The sequence below is a fragment of the Engystomops pustulosus genome, chromosome 3, assembly GCF_040894005.1.
Source record: "Engystomops pustulosus chromosome 3, aEngPut4.maternal, whole genome shotgun sequence".
In the NCBI taxonomy this organism is placed as follows: Eukaryota; Metazoa; Chordata; class Amphibia; order Anura; family Leptodactylidae; genus Engystomops; species Engystomops pustulosus.
This window is the reverse complement of record NC_092413.1, coordinates 40,147,643-40,166,260: the sequence shown is the minus strand read 5'-3', so window position 1 is coordinate 40,166,260 and position 18,618 is coordinate 40,147,643. Positions and strand designations below refer to the sequence as shown.

General features: G+C 49.5%; 1 protein-coding gene across 2 annotated transcripts in view; it reads left to right on the top strand.

Annotated features, from left to right (window-relative positions):
• The window catches only part of LOC140121224 (uncharacterized), a 57,810-nt gene that overhangs the window by 20,554 nt on the left and 18,638 nt on the right, over positions 1-18,618 (top strand). For both annotated transcript variants that reach the window (XM_072140562.1, XM_072140561.1), the window contains exons 2-3: positions 4,489-4,591; positions 7,983-8,069. In XM_072140562.1, coding sequence (XP_071996663.1) covers positions 4,571-4,591; positions 7,983-8,069 — 108 coding nt within the window. In that variant the 5' untranslated portion in view covers positions 4,489-4,570. The remainder of the gene's footprint in view (positions 1-4,488; positions 4,592-7,982; positions 8,070-18,618) is intronic.

Here is an 18,618-nt window from a genome sequence, read left to right as displayed (position 1 = left end):
TTATCAAACCAATCTTTTTTATAACCTTCCAACATCGGTTGGAGTCTCTCGCAGAAATAGAATTGCCCCATGCCAAAAACAAATAAAACAAGATATTCATTACAATTTTTTAAAGATAAGATGCTGGCTTCCTTTCATCTGATTTTTGGGTGTATGGCTAAAGATTGTTTCCGGCAATCAACTGATATTGCATAATCACCATAATGGAAGGCAGTCTTACAGACTAATAGGACACTGTTTCCTTAAGGGCCCAGGCTATGACATCCATATGCAGAGTCAGTTCCAGGTCTCAGCAGGCCTCTTGGCGACAGCTCCTCATTAGGCCCCTTTGCAATTAACTCATGTTGCGACTTTAAAAATTCTGAAATTAAACAGTCTCCTGTTCACTAAAATATTCCATAGTTTATCATACCAAACAGCCCCCTCATGTTTTTTTTTATATTTAAAGCCCCCTCACTCCTTATGTGCAGCCTTATGTGAGCCCCACTCAGGAGCCCTGGGCCCCGGCACTTCTCCAGGTATGCCCAGTGCTGGCGCCGGCCCTATCCATAAGTCTTAACTGAATATGGAAAGGCGTTGTCTCGTTGGGTTAGCCACTATAATTGTGGTGTCCAGCCGTCTGCATGCAGTTAAATAACAGACATAAAGGCAAAACTAATCCATTTATTGGGAAGTAACACCAGTGTTTACAGTTCTCATGGCCTCTTACCAAAGGGGAAGAAAATGCAGTAAATGCTTTGATACGCTCATTCTCTTTTGTGTGGGGTTGTGTTTGTGTACCCTCTAGACACCAACTTAAACTCCTTGTACACACAAGAAAATGAGTCCAGGAAGTGTGCCAGCCGGTTATTATAGGATTCCTTGCAAGTTATTGCCCCATTAACGGGAACTCTGGAAGTTCATGGTAAAAAGAATAGGCAGGGTGACATTCCTGACTAGCACGGCGTTACTCCGGGATATGCTTGTTCCAATTGTCAGTCTTCTTGTACATGGCGCCTCAGTAAAAGTTAACATTTATTGGATTTTCCCGGACAGTGCAATAATTTTGTTCTACAAAACCTGCATTAAATATAAATGATTGGTGAGAGATTTGCATAATAAAGAGACCTGAGACACCACTTAACTAGTGGTCTCTTTGCTTCCTACCAAGCACTGTGCCATACATTGTAAAGCAGCATAGCCAATTCACTAGAATGTGACTGAGATGCCCCCATGTGATTCTTTGCATTCATTAACAGATGCACTGGATCCACTCATCCATTCACAGGAATGTATTATCTATGCCCCTTTTTTCCCAGGTAAGTTAGTTTTTAGGGTCATTAGGGTAGGGGTGGGAGAACAATGAATGCTACCTCCAGTGTTCACCTACAAGTTCCATGAATTATGGGATCCACTTCAGCTAATGAGTGACCTCCTTGTACCCTGGTACAAAAAAGGAAGTCAACTCCCATGGTCCACGCAAGAGAGGTTGTGTTGTCTGAGGAGATCAGTTATTAGCCAGAGTGGGTACCATTTCCCCCTGGAGCTTCCAACCAGGTGCAGTGCCAAAATACAGCAGGGTAAATATACCTCCTTTTTTTTCTCCAAAGCCCCTACAGTAAATGAGGTAGGGCCTTTGGTTTGGGGGGGCTAGATGTGCCTGACAGGTTCCCTTTAGCCACTGTGACAGCACCAGAGGGTGAGGCAGAGAATAGGCACAGACAGCCCAAGGTCAGAGCAGGCAAAGGTCAGGAAGGATACAGATCAAAGTTCAGACCAGACAATTGAAGTACAAGCCAACTGGCCAATCTTTCATGGAACAGTACAATGCAATCATGTCCCCCCTAAATAGCTAAATTTATTGTAGTATTATTTGATAACATAATATAACAACCATGTAATTTACCCCATTTGACATCTTCTTGACTCCAGAAAGTGACATGAAAAGTGCTACCTTCCCCTGAATAAGATGATGTGGTTTGTAGTTCGGTGGTCTACTTTACAGGGTGTGATATCTGTGAATGGACCAACTTATCAGTCTAGCAAGATATTATATTTCATGAGGCTGAGCATTGCTTGAATGACGAGTGCGGATGGAGGAGGCTTGTAACAGAAGCATTGCAAAAAAGTGCGGTTTCATCTCTTAACCCTTTCATAAAGAGAATATCGTTTTGCTGTAAGCGTTGAAGCAGATTACCATATGTTTTCATTTTGATATACATTTTTTAATAACTAATAACAGAATTAGCTTAATTAACTTAGTAGATAAATGATACCTTATTAGGCCTTATACATCTGGAATCACCTTTACTGGATGACTACAAATATTAATATTGCTACCACCACAATAGCTCTGAAATTACTATTATGATAATCACAAGGGCTGCTATGAACTATTACTACAACTATGGCTATTACTAATTTTAAGCTATGGCTATTACTCTTGCTCTATAACATGCTGCTTGTGTAATGTCCCGCTGTAGCAGTCAAAATTAAATTTAGCTCCAGTTGATTTCCTGGTCGGTTGGAGCAGGTCTGCCAGCTCTCCCATGCCTTTAAATTTCCTTTCTTGTTAAGACTGGGATTCCCCTGATTTGACATCTATCCTATGCTGCCCCCTTACTGTCAAATGTAGTATTGTCACCTGTAGTACATTATGAATACTACTGAAGGGTTAAAATGTGATTTTGCTGTTATGTTGAAACATTTATTAACTTTTTTTTGCAGAATCTCAGGTTGTGATTGGTTGTTAGCTCTGCATGCTTTGGAATTAGCTCTGCAATAATCTATAAATAGGTGCTCATTCCAAGCTTCTGTGTCTTTCTCTGAGCTCCTGCATGGAGACAGGACCCAGCTAGTTTCTTGCTGATTCATTCAGAGAGATACATCTCTCTATCCAGATTGCTGCCCAAGGAGCAGAACCAACCTGGCTCCAATTACCAACCCTCTGACCACTAGATCAGTGCTGAGGTACTCCTAAATTTCTACTCCACAACAGAATCAACACCACAGACAACCAACCTACCACCTTGTGTGTTCCATACAGGAAGGACCATTTTCATCGTGTTACCTTCTGCAGTCTGTACTGTGTCTAACATTAAAGAGACATGAGTTATTTCAAGTGTGAATCCCTGGCCTGCCTTAAACATCATGGGCCTCCCCTTCACTATCTGCCCAAGGATCCATTATCACCCAGACCGGGAGTGCCCCAGGGGAATTTATTATCTACATTGCAGCCTCCCTCTCTTCTTGCAACTCTCTACGGACCCTGACAAGCTTGGAAGAAGCTTGTTCCTGTGGACCAAGCCACTGTGACACATCCTGGCGTTAGGCCAGCCACTCCGGTCCCTGAGAATCCAGCTGCCTCCACACGGTGGTCAGGCCTTTCGGGGTAACGTTGCACTTGCAGATTGGACACTAGATACAATGGGGCAGATTTACTTATCCGGTCCATTCGCAATACAGCGGCGCATTCTCTGCGGTGGATTCGGGTCTTCCGGCGATTCACTAAGGCAGTTCCTCCGACGTCCACCAGGTGTCGCTGCTGCCCTGAAGTCCGCTGAGGTCTGCCAGAGTACACGATCCATTGCTGGGTGAAGGTAAGCGCGTGTCCAGCGACACTTTTTTTTTAAAATGTGCCGGTTTCTCCGAATCCGCCGGGTATTCGTTCGCCCCCCCCCCCGCATTTCCGTTGCGTGCATGCCTGCGCCGATGCCTCTTGCTCTATAACAGTGATGGCGAACCTATTAAGAGACAGAGTGCCCAACCTACAAACAAAACCCACTTTTATGTTGCAAAGTGCCAACATCACAATTTCAGCAGTAACTTATTGATCCCAGCTGTGTCTCAAGTTTCAATGGTATTGGCGTCCTGAGGATACCAATACAATAGAAAGAAGATGGAGAAATTTGGATTATAGCTTCTTTCCAGGGTCCCCTGAAGAGGAAGAATCAGGGGACCCAGAGAAGGAGCTCCAACAAAAATCCATCTCTGTCCATACCTTCTCACTTCTCGTGTAGTTCTGGCAGCCAAGGAGGTGTCGCTTTAAAATAGCACTAAGCATAGCATGTCCATGGCTGTCTTGGACCGCAGGAGGAAGCCTTGCGCCACATCTAGCAAATTCTGTGCTGGCATGAAGTTCTGGGTGCCCATAGAAAGGGCTCTGAGTGCCACCTCTGGCACCCGTGCCATAGGTTCGCCACCACTGCTCTATAACATTCTGCCTGCAGAAAAAACAAAACATAACATAACGTGCTGCCTTTATGCAACCATTTTAAACAACATTTTAGCAATACTATGAAGAAATAGTTTTTTTGCTTTTGCTATTTCTTTGTTTTTTGTTATGATTCTATGGTGTGCAACAGGAGAAAAGTAATAGATCACTGGCTGCCTTTATGGTATATAAACTTGTGAGAAGCATTACTTGTACGATGTAGATTGGTTGATTTGTAACACTGAATATTTCTGTAAACCCTAATACTGAGAAATGTTTTTCTTTGTCTTGTACAGTGATGTCTCCGTGTGAAGATCTCTGTTCAGGGAGATTTTATTTGACTTTGGAAGTAAAAGATATATCTAGCAAAACCATCTGATGCAAGACATCATTGAACAGGTACAGTGGATAAAAAAATACCGTACATAGAAATTGCAACACTGTGCACCATATTGGGGGTGTTATTTCTGTTTGGAATATGGTTTTGATTCACATTCTTAATCTCTTAGTTCTTCTGAAATATTTCTGTTCAGCTCAATTACTACCTTTATTTTGTAGCTGTGACACCAGGTCAAAGAAAACTGTACCACAAGATTGTGTAGTGAATCCATGCAAGATTTTAGCAGAAAAGTTTGTGACTTGTCATCAACCGAGTTCAAATCCAAATAAGTGACTAATTATTTAAAACATAACTTTTAATACTCGCTGTATAAAGGGGTTATCCAGGCTTAAGAAATAACTTAGTGCCGGGCTGGGGTGGGCTATTTAAAAACAATAAACGTGTACTTACCTCCTCCAGCGCTGCTGTTATCCCTTGCCGCAGTCCAACTGATCCGTGCCCCTGTTTGTTTACAGGGGCACAGAAGCCGCGCACAGGGAGCTTCCGGGTGGCAAGGTGGCCGGCTCCTCTCATCCATCCCTATCTCTCAGCATTGTAGGGCACTGGGAGATGTCGTCGGATAGGAGCTTCCGGCCGACCGCCCTGGGCGCCCCTGTAAACAAACAGGAGGTAAGTACACATTTATTTTTTTTAAATAACCCGCCCCAGCCTGGCCCTAAATTATTTCTTAAACTTGAACTTGAATTTATATATACCATATATACTATAGACAAAAAATTTACAATACAAGTGAGACAAATAGTTTAACCTTTTATAGGGACAACTAGTTCTATTGCAGGGATAACACTTCACAGAATAATTCAAAAGTCTGGAGCTGAAGGGAAACCTACCATGAGGAATCTACTATTAGAAGTACATCTGATGATTCCTCCTGCCTGTCTCTGCCCTAATCTGGGCTACTGGGTTGTGTACTAGCCTTGCAAGGAACTGGGAGCTAAGGATACACCACAGTAGCCTCTGCAGTTCATTTACATATTACTAAAATTAAGTTTTTAACAAGTTTGCTTAGGTTTCAGGATTATTACATTACAGATTAGGGCATGGGATGCAGGAGGAATCTACCATCAGATCTTCTTCTGATAGTAGATTCCTTGTGGTAGGTTTCCTTTAATTCACTTAGTAACGCTGATTCCTGTATTTGTAGCCCTGAAAAAGTTTCTCCCCACAAAACTTGTACAAAGTAAAAAAAATAAAAATAATGCCCATGCCCCAGTTGGGTTCTTACCAGACTGGTTGGCAATGATGGTTACTGCCGCCGGACAGTTTGTTTATTTCATTGGGACCCTAGGTCAGAGGCCCTATTTTAAGACTTACCTATCAGTTTGTTACCTTAAACAAATATTAGAGTTTCCTCAAAGCTATGGAATTCCAATGAGATGTTTTGGAACTATAGGTGACATTTGACATAAGACAATCTCCCTCTCTTATTTCGACTTAAGATTTGTTATCAACAGAAGCATAACTTAACTCTGCAGGACTGATGTAAAATGTGTAACAAGCCCCAACTATAATGTATTGCTTGTAGCACTGCTCTCCTCATATGGGAAAACATGTTGGGCCTAAGGAATCGAGGTCTAGGTGTGACCGAGCCCTCTACACTCTACAAAATTATGCCCTTGGTCTCTGACCAATGGCAAAAATAGATATGGTCTTCACAGATGTAGTTTAGGCTACATTTATTATGTTTAAATACAAGAAAATGGCTGATCAAAAGATTAGGCCACATTTATAAAAAGTAGTGCAAAATGTACTGGGCGTGTGCAAGATTAATCAAAAGTGTGAATGGTCTTCATTAGTATGGTGCACCCTGCACTGCTCTGGAAGTGTGCACCATAGAGAGTGCGACACAGTTCTGTCAAGTTGCAGTAATAAATGTGTTTTACGGTCTGACTCAGCACCGGAACGCCCCTTAAAGAGAACCTGCCAGGGCATTTTGGGAACTAAACCACATGGACCGATGGTTTAGTGCCCAGAATCACCCTTTATGATGTTCCTATGTGGGTGCAATTTAAAAAAAAAAACTTTTATACTTGCCTTCCCTTCTACTCCCCTCCGTCCTCCATGGAGGCAGCTGTGATTTCATGTAATCACATACATGGTGTACAAATTGCTATTCTTAAAAGGCTGAGAGACCTGCAATGTCACTGGTCACATGTCATGAATGTAACATAAGGCACCGCGTTGAAAAATTTACACAGTGGGGGTCATTTACTAAGGGCCCGATTCGCGTTTGACCGACGTGTTACCCGAATATTTCCGATTTGCGCCGATTGTACCTGAATTGCCCCGGGTTTTTGGCGCACGCGATCGGAATTTGGCGCATCGGCGCCGGTATGCACGCGACGGAAATCGGGGGGCGTGGCCGAACGAAATCCCGACGTATTCGGAAAAACCGCCGCATTTAAAAAAAAAATTGTGTCGCGAAAATTTCACTCACCTTCATCCTGGATAGGCCGGTGTATTTCGAGGCATTCCAGCGGACTTCAGCGCAGCAGCGCCACCTGGTGGACGTCGGAGGAACTGCTTTGATGAATCCCGGCCGGACCCGAATCCAGTGCAGAGAACGCACCGCTGGATCGCGAACGGACCGGGTAAGTAAATCTGCCCCAATATTTCCCATCGGTACATAGAGATTTATACGTCTGTAGTTGACAATAAGTCAATAAGTCAGTGAGTCAGTCAGAATAATGGGGCATGGCTCACTGGTATCTCTGACTCTTCTCCTCTCTCAGGCTGCCATAGATAAGTCAGAGAAGCTCATTTGCATATCAGAAAAATGGCTGTTATTAAGGTACAGTGCTCCACTGGCATCTAATTTTAGGTGATATAGGGAGGACTTGTAACCCTTCATCGGGGGTGGGGGTGGGGTCAAAATCTGGTGACAGCTCGTCTTTAAGGTTCAGAATTTTGTGGCTTGGCGGACACAGTGCAACCGCCACTCAAAACAGGCGCAAACACTTCCGAAATACATGTACAAGCAGTTTGCAAGTTCAGTGCAAAATCAGACAGAAAACTGGTGCAAACACTTTAATAAATGTGGGCAATGGTGTTTTGCTGTGACATAGGGCTGATGGTGACAACGGCATTTAACACACAGGTCAGGTCCCTTTTTTGGACATAACCGGCTAATAAGGTGCCCGTGTGACATTAGAAAGGCATCGAGCCCACAAGATGCAGAAGCATTTTCCCAAGCTCGGGAGCATTGTCAAATCTTCTGGCACTTCAGGAGATCTCCCATTATTTCATCATATGCAATAGTATGTAATATGTAATATAACACTACAGTATTATAACAGTACATTATATCACTGTACATAACAGTAAAAAAAATGATTTAGCATTCGTGTATATAAGACTGTGAAATAATATGTACCCTAATTATGTTTTAAGAGAGTAGGTTCTCTCCCCTCCCAGAAGAATCACAGAAGGAAAGGGAGTGGGTCATCAGATGAAAACATAACCACAAGGAAAGTAAAGGTAAAAGATTCTTCCTAATATACAGCAGATTGTTGGGTAGTTATCTTAGTGTCACAGTTTTTTGACAGCACATGTGTAATGTCAGAGAACGAGAATTTAGTCATTTCTATGTATGTACTGTAGAAAGAGATGTAAGCATAAGCTGCTGTTTCTGTTTTACTATGAGGCTTAAAGGGAACATGTCACCTGATGTTACCCTGTGAAACTACTACCACCCTCATGTAGAGTTTGAAATGTTCTTTCTAGAATTCCCTCTTTTAAATGAAATCTCACCCATTTAGCTGAGAAGAATCTTTTTTTTTTTGCCTGAGATGAGTCAAGTTTGGAGGAGTGTAACTTCAGGTTGCATGGTACCTAGAAACAGGTGGCATATTGAAAATAATTAAATAGGCAAAAACTGGATCTCGATCTGAAGATCTTTAACTGTTCGTAAAATGGGTGAGATTTCAAATAAAAGAGTGAATTCTAAAAGGGAGATTTTGTACCCTACCTGAGGGGAGTAGTGGTTTAATGGGTAAAAACTGCTAACAGTGTCCCCTTAAATACGTCAACCACTAACTGCATCATGAGGTAATGCTATGTCTCAGAGTGGTTATGGACATCATGGGCGGAAATCATTGTTTCTACCATTTGATTTGATGCAGTATGAACCAAACATACCTTGAGAATGCTGTAGCTACACTGATGGAGAATCATATCTTGTTTAATCCCTGAACTAAGTGGTTGTTCTGAAAAAACAATTAGAAAATTATGATAATGAAGCTCTGTCCCTTCTGTGCTGGGGCTCGGTGCTTCTCCTCTCACATTAAGTATGCACTGCTCCGAAGAATGATGTAATCACTGTGTTGTGCCTGACAGGCAGAAGTAATCAATTATTGCACCATCCACCAGCTGCTGAGTATGAGTGATCCAGCTCAGGTTGATTAGTCCTGTCTGGACAGTTCAGGAAGCTCTGTGTGTAATGTGTTTATGTAGACAGCCAGCAGCACCCAGCTTTTCCAGGGTCCTAAATGTTATAATAGTTTTTTATGCAAAACCACTCAAGGTCAGACCTCCTAGGGTTCAACTTTGGGAGTATGAAAACAACTTGAAAGACATCTATGATCAGCTTACCTGATGGTACATAGTTACTTACCTCCCCTTCCCTTCCCTGTGTGTACCAAGCTTTATTTCTTATAACCTTGCATGGTTGCATTTTTGTAAAAAATAAGTTTATTACACATGCAAATCAGCCTCTGGGACTCAGCAGAGCACTACCAGGCTGTGCCAGAAATCATTTATTTTTATTCATTTAGGTCTTATTTTCAGGGGATGTCTTGTTATTCCATGAAAAAGAATTCACATTTATATTTATACAATAAAATCAACATTTATATATATACTGTAACCTTTCTGTCCCAAACATCAGCATAACCATCTGAATTCCATCAAGAAAATCGTGTGACTTTATTTCCACGTACATGAATCTATAGTACATTAACCGATCCCGGTATTTATGAACATTTAAAGACCATTGGGGCACCTTTACTTACCTGTCCTGACGCGTTCCTCGAAAGCGCAATGTCTGACCAGAATGCACTCTGACGCGATTCAGTTAGATCGTGCTCCCGATATCCTGCATGTGTCGCTTCCCCGCTCAGGTCCGCTGGAGTTCACCTTCTTATTCCCGGTGCATGTAAGTGCATGTCTTGCGACACAACTTGAAAGTTAATTCCCGCGCTCAGTCAGAATCAGTCGGATCGTCCGACGGCACGCCCCCCCAATTTCTGTGATATGAAAGCCAGCCCAGCTGCGCCACAATCTCATCGTGTGCGACACAACCTGCTTAATTACCTGTCACAGCAGCGCAAATCCCCAAAACATCCTAACGGACTAGGGGTATGTTGCAGGTAGCCTGAAGATGATGGCTTAATGTGATCTCACCTCTAAATGGAGTAGTTTGCCTCATTCTAGTCGTAGACTTACCAAGCGTTCTTACCACAACTCCAATTTTTCCGCACTGTACACACAACCTCTTTATCCATGGTGCCATAAACGGTAATAGTGTCCTTCAACCCTGATATCCCTTAAGCAGGGGTGTCAAACTCATTTTCTCGGGGGGCCACATCAGCCTCGTGGTTGCCATAAAGGGGCTGAATGTAATTTTACATTTTTTATAGATGTATCTATTTGAGCTGTTTAGTAGTTACATTTATACAGCATTACCATTGCATTTAAGGGTAACCACAAAGCTGTGTCCAACACCAGCCACAGAGCCCCTATAGTGCCCCCCTAGCAGCCATAGTGCCCCCAGCAGCCATTAAGCCCCCACAGTGCACTCCAGCAGTCACAGTGCCTCCACAGTGCCCCACAGCAGCCACAGTTTCCCCCCTTGCAGTCACATTACTCCCAAACAGTGCACTCCTTAAGCAGCCACAGTGCCCCCTCAGCAGCCACAGTGCCCCCACAGCAGCCATGGTGCCACTTTAACAGCCACAGTTCACCCACAGCAGCCAAAATGCCCCGGCAGCCACTGAGCTTCTACAGTGCTACCCAGTGTCGGACTGGAGTACCTTGGGCCCACCAGAGAAAATCTTTTTTGGGGCCCACCTTTCATGTATATAGAAAGAATACTACAGAACCCAAAACACGTTGGGGCAGATTTATCAGAAGCATTGAACATTGACAGCGTAAACGGAAACAGAACCAGGTATCATCCAGCCTCGCGATGTATTAATCTGGATGATAAATATGTTGTAGCAATAATAAATAATTCTTTATATAGCGCATACAGATGCCGCAGCGCTGCACAGAACTAGTCACATCAGTCCCTGTCCCCATAGATCAGAATCTAATCAACCTACCAGTATGTTTTGGAGTGTGGGAGGAAACCAGAGGACCCGGAGAAAACCCACACAAACACAGAGAGAACATACAAACTCTTTGCAGATGTTGACCTGGGTGGGACTAGAACCCAGGATCCCAGCATTGAAGGCAGAAGTGCTACTCACTCAGCCACTGTATAAGTCTTTTTAGTATAAATTTTAACCTTCTATTAGTTGGTTTAGATTACATCAAAAAATAAGCCTGATTTTTGGGCACTTTTGAAACTAGTACTGAGACACAGCCCCTTTAGTAATTTAAGTTGCAAAACTGTCTAAAAACTGCACTGCAAAGCTCAGTACACAAATACAGTACCAGAACCATAAAAAATACAAGATTTGTACATTGCCAACGACAAAATAGGTCATAACAACACAGGTGACATAACGGTACTGGAAGCCCCAGGCAGGGAAGATCTGGTTAGTGTATCCACTAACCTTTAGATGAGAGACAGACCTAAAAGCGAAACCAAGAGAGTGCTAAAAAATGTCTATTGTGACCTATGCTCAATATACACTCAGCGGCCACTTTATTAGGTACACCATGCTAGTAACGGGTTGGACCCCCTTTTGCCTTCAGAACTGCCTCAATTCTTCGTGGCATAGATACAACAAGGTGCTGGAGCTCCTCAGAGATTTTGCTCCATAGTGACATGATGGCATCACACAGTTGCCGCAGATTTGTCGGCTGCACATCCATGATGCGAATCTCCCGTTCCACCACATCCCAAAGATGCTCTATTGGATTGAGATCTGGTGACTGTGCCACCACTTTACAGTGCCACCAAAGTAGCCAAGATAGCCACCGGATCCCCTTAGTAATAAATATATTATGACAGAGCCCCTCACAGCAAACATTACAGCCCCCCCTTCCCCCACAGCATCTATTCCAAAGCCCCCCCCACACACAGCATCCATTCCAAAGCCCCCCCCCCAAAGCATCCATTCCAAAGCCCCCCCCCAAAGCATCCATTCCAAAGCCCCCCCCCCAAAGCATCCATTCCAAAGCCCCCCCCAAAGCATCCATTCCAAAGCCCCCCCCCCCACAGCATCTATTCCAAAGCCCCCACAGCATCTATTACAGGGCCCCCTCTTCCCCATTCGGCCCCCCCCACAGCATTCATTACAGGCCCCCCACCCCCCTCCCCCCACCGTATCCATTACAGGGCCCGAAGCATCCATCACATGGCCCCCTCTCCCCACAGCATCCATTACAAGGCCCTCTCTTCCCCATCCCCTCATCCCCCACAGCATCCATGACAGGGCCCCCCCATCCTCCACAGCATCCATGACAGGGCCCCCCCCATCCTCCACAGCATCCATGACAGGGCCCCCCATCCTCCACAGCATCCATGACAGGGCCCCCCCATCCTCCACAGCATCCATGACAGGGCCCCCCCATCCTCCACAGCATCCATGACAGGGCCCCCCATCCCCTCACAGCATCCATTATAAGGCCCCCTCCCCCATAGCATCCATGACAGGGCCTTTCATCCCCCCTCCCACCATAGCATTCATTACAGGGCACCCCTCCCCCCAACGCATCCATTACAGGGCCCCCTCCCCCATAGCATCCATTACAGGGCCCCCTCCCCCCCATAGCATCCATTACAGGGTCCCCTCTCCCCATAGCATCCATTACAAGGCCCCCTCCCCCCCATAGCATCCAATACAGGGCCTCCCTCCCATCATAGCATCCAATACAGGGTCTCCCTCCCCCCATAGCATCCAATACAGGGACTCCCTCCCACCATAGCATCTAATACAAGGCCCCTCTCCCCCCATAACAACCAATACAGGGCCTCCTTCCCCCCATAGCATCCAATACAGGGCCTCCTTCCCCCCATAGCATCCAATACAGGGCCTCCCTCCCCCCATAGCATCCAATACAGGGCCTCCCTCCCCCCATAGCATCCAATACAGGGCCTCCCTCCCCCCCATAGCATCCAATACAGGGCCTCCCTCCCCCCCATAGCATCCAATACAGGGCCTCCCTCCCCCCATAGCATCCAATACAGGGCCTCCCTCCCCCCCATAGCATCCAATACAGGGCCTCCCTCCCCCCCATAGCATCCAATACAGGGCCTCCCTCCCCCCATAGCATCCAATACAGGGCCTCCCTCCCATCATAGCATCCAATACAGGGCCTCCCTCCCCCCATAGCATCCAATACAGGGCCTCCCTCCCCCCCATAGCATCCAATACAGGGCCTCCCTCCCCCCATAGCATCCAATACAGGGCCTCCCTCCCCCCATAGCATCCAATACAGGGCCTCCCTCCCCCCATAGCATCCAATACAGGGCCTCCCTCCCCCCATAGCATCCAATACAGGGCCTCCCTCCCATCATAGCATCCAATACAGGGCCTCCCTCCCCCCATAGCATCCAATACAGGGCCTCCCTCCCCCCCATAGCATCCAATACAGGGCCTCCCTCCCCCCATAGCATCCAATACAGGGCCTCCCTCCCCCCATAGCATCCAATACAGGGCCTCCCTCCCCCCATAGCATCCAATACAGGGCCTCCCTCCCCCCCATAGCATCCAATACAGGGCCTCCCTCCCCCCATAGCATCCAATACAGGGCCTCCCTCCCATCATAGCATCCAATACAGGGCCTCCTTCCCCCCATAGCATCCAATACAGGGCCTCCCTCCCCCCATAGCATCCAATACAGGGCCTCCCTCCCCCCATAGCATCCAATACAGGGCCTCCCTCCCATCATAGCATCCAATACAGGGCCTCCCTCCCCCCCATAGCATCCAATACAGGGCCTCCTTCCCCCCATAGCATCCAATACAGGGCCTCCCTCCCCCCCATAGCATCCAATACAGGGCCTCCCTCTCCCCATAGCATCCAATACAGGGCCTCCCTCCCCCCATAGCATCCAATACAGGGCCTCCCTCCCCCCATAGCATCCAATACAGGGCCTCCCTCCCCCCATAGCATCCAATACAGGGCCTCCCTCCCCCCATAGCATCCAATACAGGGCCTCCCTCCCATCATAGCATCCAATACAGGGCCTCCCTCCCATCATAGCATCCAATACAGGGCCTCCCTCCCCCCATAGCATCCAATACAGGGCCTCCCTCCCCCCATAGCATCCAATACAGGGCCTCCCTCCCCCCATAGCATCCAATACAAGGCCCCTCTCCCCCCATAACAACCAATAGAGGGCCTCCCTCCCATCATAGCATCCAATACAGGGCCTCCCTCCCCCCATAGCATCCAATACAGGGCCTCCCTCCCATCATAGCATCCAATACAGGGCCTCCCTCCCCCCATAGCATCCAATACAGGGCCTCCCTCCCCCCATAGCATCCAATACAGGGCCTCCTTCCCCCCATAGCATCCAATACAGGGCCTCCTTCCCCCCATAGCATCCAATACAGGGCCTCCTTCCCCCCATAGCATCCAATACATGCCCCCCCCCCCATAGCATCCAATACAGGGCCTCCCTCCCCCCATAGCATCCAATACAGGGCCTCCCTCCCATCATAGCATCCAATACAGGGCCTCCCTCCCCCCATAGCATCCAATACAGGGCCTCCCTCCCCCATAGCATCCAATACAGGGCCTCCCTCCCATCATAGCATCCAATACAGGGCCTCCTTCCCCCCATAGCATCCAATACAGGGCCTCCCTCCCCCCATAGCATCCAATACAGGGCCTCCCTCCCCCCATAGCATCCAATACAGGGCCTCCCTCCCCCCATAGCATCCAATACAGGGCCTCCCTCCCCCCATAGCATCCAATACAGGGCCTCCCTCCCCCCATAGCATCCAATACAGGGCCTCCCTCCCCCCATAGCATCCAATACAGGGCCTCCTTCCCCCCATTGCATCCAATACAGGGCCTCCTTCCCCCCATAGCATCCAATACAGGGCCTCCCTCCCCCCCATAGCATCCAATACAGGGCCTCCTTCCCCCCATAGCATCCAATACAGGGCCTCCCTCCCCCCCATAGCATCCAATACAGGGCCTCCTTCCCCCCATAGCATCCAATACAGGGCCTCCCCCCCCCCCATAGCATCCAATACAGGGCCTCCCCCCCCCATAGCATCCAATACAGGGCCTCCCTCCCCCCATAGCATCCAATACAGGGCCTCCCTCCCCCCATAGCATCCAATACAGGGCCTCCCTCCCATCATAGCATCCAATACAGGGCCTCCCTCCCCCCATAGCATCCAATACAGGGCCTCCTTCCCCCCATAGCATCCAATACAGGGCCTCCCTCCCCCCCATAGCATCCAATACAGGGCCTCCTTCCCTCCATAGCATCCAATACAGGGCCTCCCTCCCCCCCATAGCATCCAATACAAGGCCTCCCCCCCCCCATAGCATCCAATACAGGGCCTCCCTCCCCCCATAGCATCCAATACAGGGCCTCCCTCCCCCCATAGCATCCAATACAGGGCCTCCCTCCCCCCATAGCATCCAATACAGGGCCTCCCTCCCCCCATAGCATCCAATACAGGGCCTCCCTCCCCCCATAGCATCCAATACAGGGCCTCCCTCCCCCCCCATAGCATCCAATACAGGGCCTCCCTCCCCCCATAGCATCCAATACAGGGCCTCCCTCCCCCCATAGCATCCAATACAGGGCCTCCCTCCCCCCATAGCATCCAATACAGGGCCTCCCTCCCCCCATAGCATCCAATACAGGGCCTCCCTCCCCCCATAGCATCCAATACAGGGCCTCCCTCCCCCCATAGCATCCAATACAGGGCCTCCCTCCCCCATAGCATCCAATACAGGGCCTCCTTCCCCCCATAGCATCCAATACAGGGCCTCCCTCCCCCCCATAGCATCCAATACAGGGCCTCCCTCCCCCCCCCATAGCATCCAATACAGGGCCTCCCTCCCCCCCATAGCATCCAATACAGGGCCTCCCTCCCCCCCATAGCATCCAATACAGGGCCTCCCTCCCCCATAGCATCCAATACAGGGCCTCCCCCCCCATAGCATCCAATACAGGGCCTCCTTCCCCCCATAGCATCCAATACAGGGCCTCCCCCCCCCCCATAGCATCCAATACAGGGCCTCCTTCCCCCCATAGCATCCAATACAGGGCCTCCCTCCCCCCATAGCATCCAATACAGGGCCTCCCTCCCCCCATAGCATCCAATCCAGGGCCTCCCTCCCCCCATAGCATCCAATACAGGGCCTCCCTCCCCCCATAGCATCCAATACAGGGCCTCCCTCCCATCATAGCATCCAATACAGGGCCTCCCTCCCCCCATAGCATCCAATACAGGGCCTCCCTCCCCCCATAGCATCCAATACAGGGCCTCCCTCCCGCCATAGCATCCAATACAGGGCCTCCCTCCCCCCATAGCATCCAATACAGGGCCTCCCCCCCCCCATAGCATCCAATACAGGGCCTCCCTCCCCCCATAGCATCCAATACAGGGCCTCCCTCCCCCCATAGCATCCAATACAGGGCCTCCTTCCCCCCATAGCATCCAATACAGGGCCTCCTTCCCCCCATAGCATCCAATACAGGGCCTCCCTCCCCCCATAGCATCCAATACAGGGCCTCCCTCCCCCCATAGCATCCAATACAGGGCCTCCTTCCCCCCATAGCATCCAATACAGGGCCTCCCTCCCCCCATAGCATCCAATACAGGGCCTCCCTCCCCCCCATAGCATCCAATACAGGGCCTCCCTCCCGCCATAGCATCCAATACAGGGCCTCCCTCCCCCATAGCATCCAATACAGGGCCTCCCTCCCCCCCATAGCATCCAATACAGGGCCTCCCTCCCCCCCATAGCATCCAATACAGGGCCTCCCTCCCGCCATAGCATCCAATACAGGGCCTCCCTCCCCCCATAGCATCCAATACAGGGCCTCCTTCCCCCCATAGCATCCAATACAGGGCCTCCCTCCCCCCCATAGCATCCAATACAGGGCCTCCCTCCCCCCATAGCATCCAATACAGGGCCTCCTTCCCCCCATAGCATCCAATACAGGGCCTCCCTCCCCCCATAGCATCCAATACAGGGCCTCCCTCCCCCCCATAGCATCCAATACAGGGCCTCCCTCCCCCCCATAGCATCCAATACAGGGCCTCCTTCCCCCCATAGCATCCAATACAGGGCCTCCCTCCCATCATAGCATCCAATACAGGGCCTCCCTCCCCCCCATAGCATCCAATACAGGGCCTCCCTCCCATCATAGCATCCAATACAGGGCCTCCTTCCCCCATAGCATCCAATACAGGGCCTCCTTCCCCCCATAGCATCCAATACAGGGCCTCCCTCCCCCCCATAGCATCCAATACAGGGCCTCCCTCCCCCCATAGCATCCAATACAGGGCCTCCCCCCCCCCCATAGCATCCAATACAGGGCCTCCCTCCCATCATAGCATCCAATACAGGGCCTCCCTCCCCCCATAGCATCCAATACAGGGCCTCCCTCCCATCATAGCATCCAATACAGGGCCTCCTTCCCCCCATAGCATCCAATACAGGGCCTCCTTCCCCCCATAGCATCCAATACAGGGCCTCCTTCCCCCATAGCATCCAATACAGGCCTCCTTCCCCCATAGCATCCAATACAGGGCCTCCTTCCCCCCATAGCATCCAATACAGGGCCTCCTTCCCCCCATAGCATCCAATACAGGGCCTCCCTCCCCCCATAGCATCCAATACAGGGCCTCCCTCCCCCCATAGCATCCAATACAGGGCCTCCCTCCCCCCATAGCATCCAATACAGGGCCTCCCTCCCCCCATAGCATCCAATACAGGGCCTCCCTCCCCCCATAGCATCCAATACAGGGCCTCCCTCCCCCCCATAGCATCCAATACAGGGCCTCCCTCCCCCCATAGCATCCAATACAGGCCTCCCTCCCCCCATAGCATCCAATACAGGGCCTCCCTCCCCCCATAGCATCCAATACAGGGCCTCCCTCCCCCCCATAGCATCCAATACAGGGCCTCCCTCCCATCATAGCATCCAATACAGGGCCTCCCCCCCCCCCCATAGCATCCAATACAGGGCCTCCCTCCCCCCCATAGCATCCAATACAGGGCCTCCCCCCCCCCCATAGCATCCAATACAGGGCCTCCCTCCCCCCATAGCATCCAATACAGGGCCTCCCCCCCCCCCATAGCATCCAATACAGGGCCTCCTCCCCCCATAGCATCCAATACAGGGCCTCCTTCCCCCCATAGCATCCAATACAGGGCCTCCCTCCCCCCCATAGCATCCAATACAGGGCCTCCCTCCCCCCCCATAGCATCCAATACAGGGCCTCCCTCCCCCCCCCATAGCATCCAATACAGGGCCTCCCTCCCCCCATAGCATCCAATACAGGGCCTCAATCCCCACATAGCATCCAATACAGGGCCTCCCTCCCCCCATAGCATCCAATACAGGGCCTCCGGGCCCCTGCAGCTTACATTACACTGCTCCGTACCGTAAGCTTACCTCCATCCTGCCTTCCTACCCACTTCTCAGCAGTTATGCAGCGCGCAGACTGATGACGCGCACGCTAACGCCGGCGGTGCGCACACATTGATGCCGACACCGCGGATGACCCCGTTTGCAGAACACTGCAGCCTGCCTTCCTAGGAGCCTCCCAGTAGTTGCGCAGCGGCGGCAGCGTGCACACTGATGCCGACGCCGGGAACGACCGCATCTACAGTGCACTGCGACCTGGTGCTGGCGGAAACACCGTCCGCCAGTG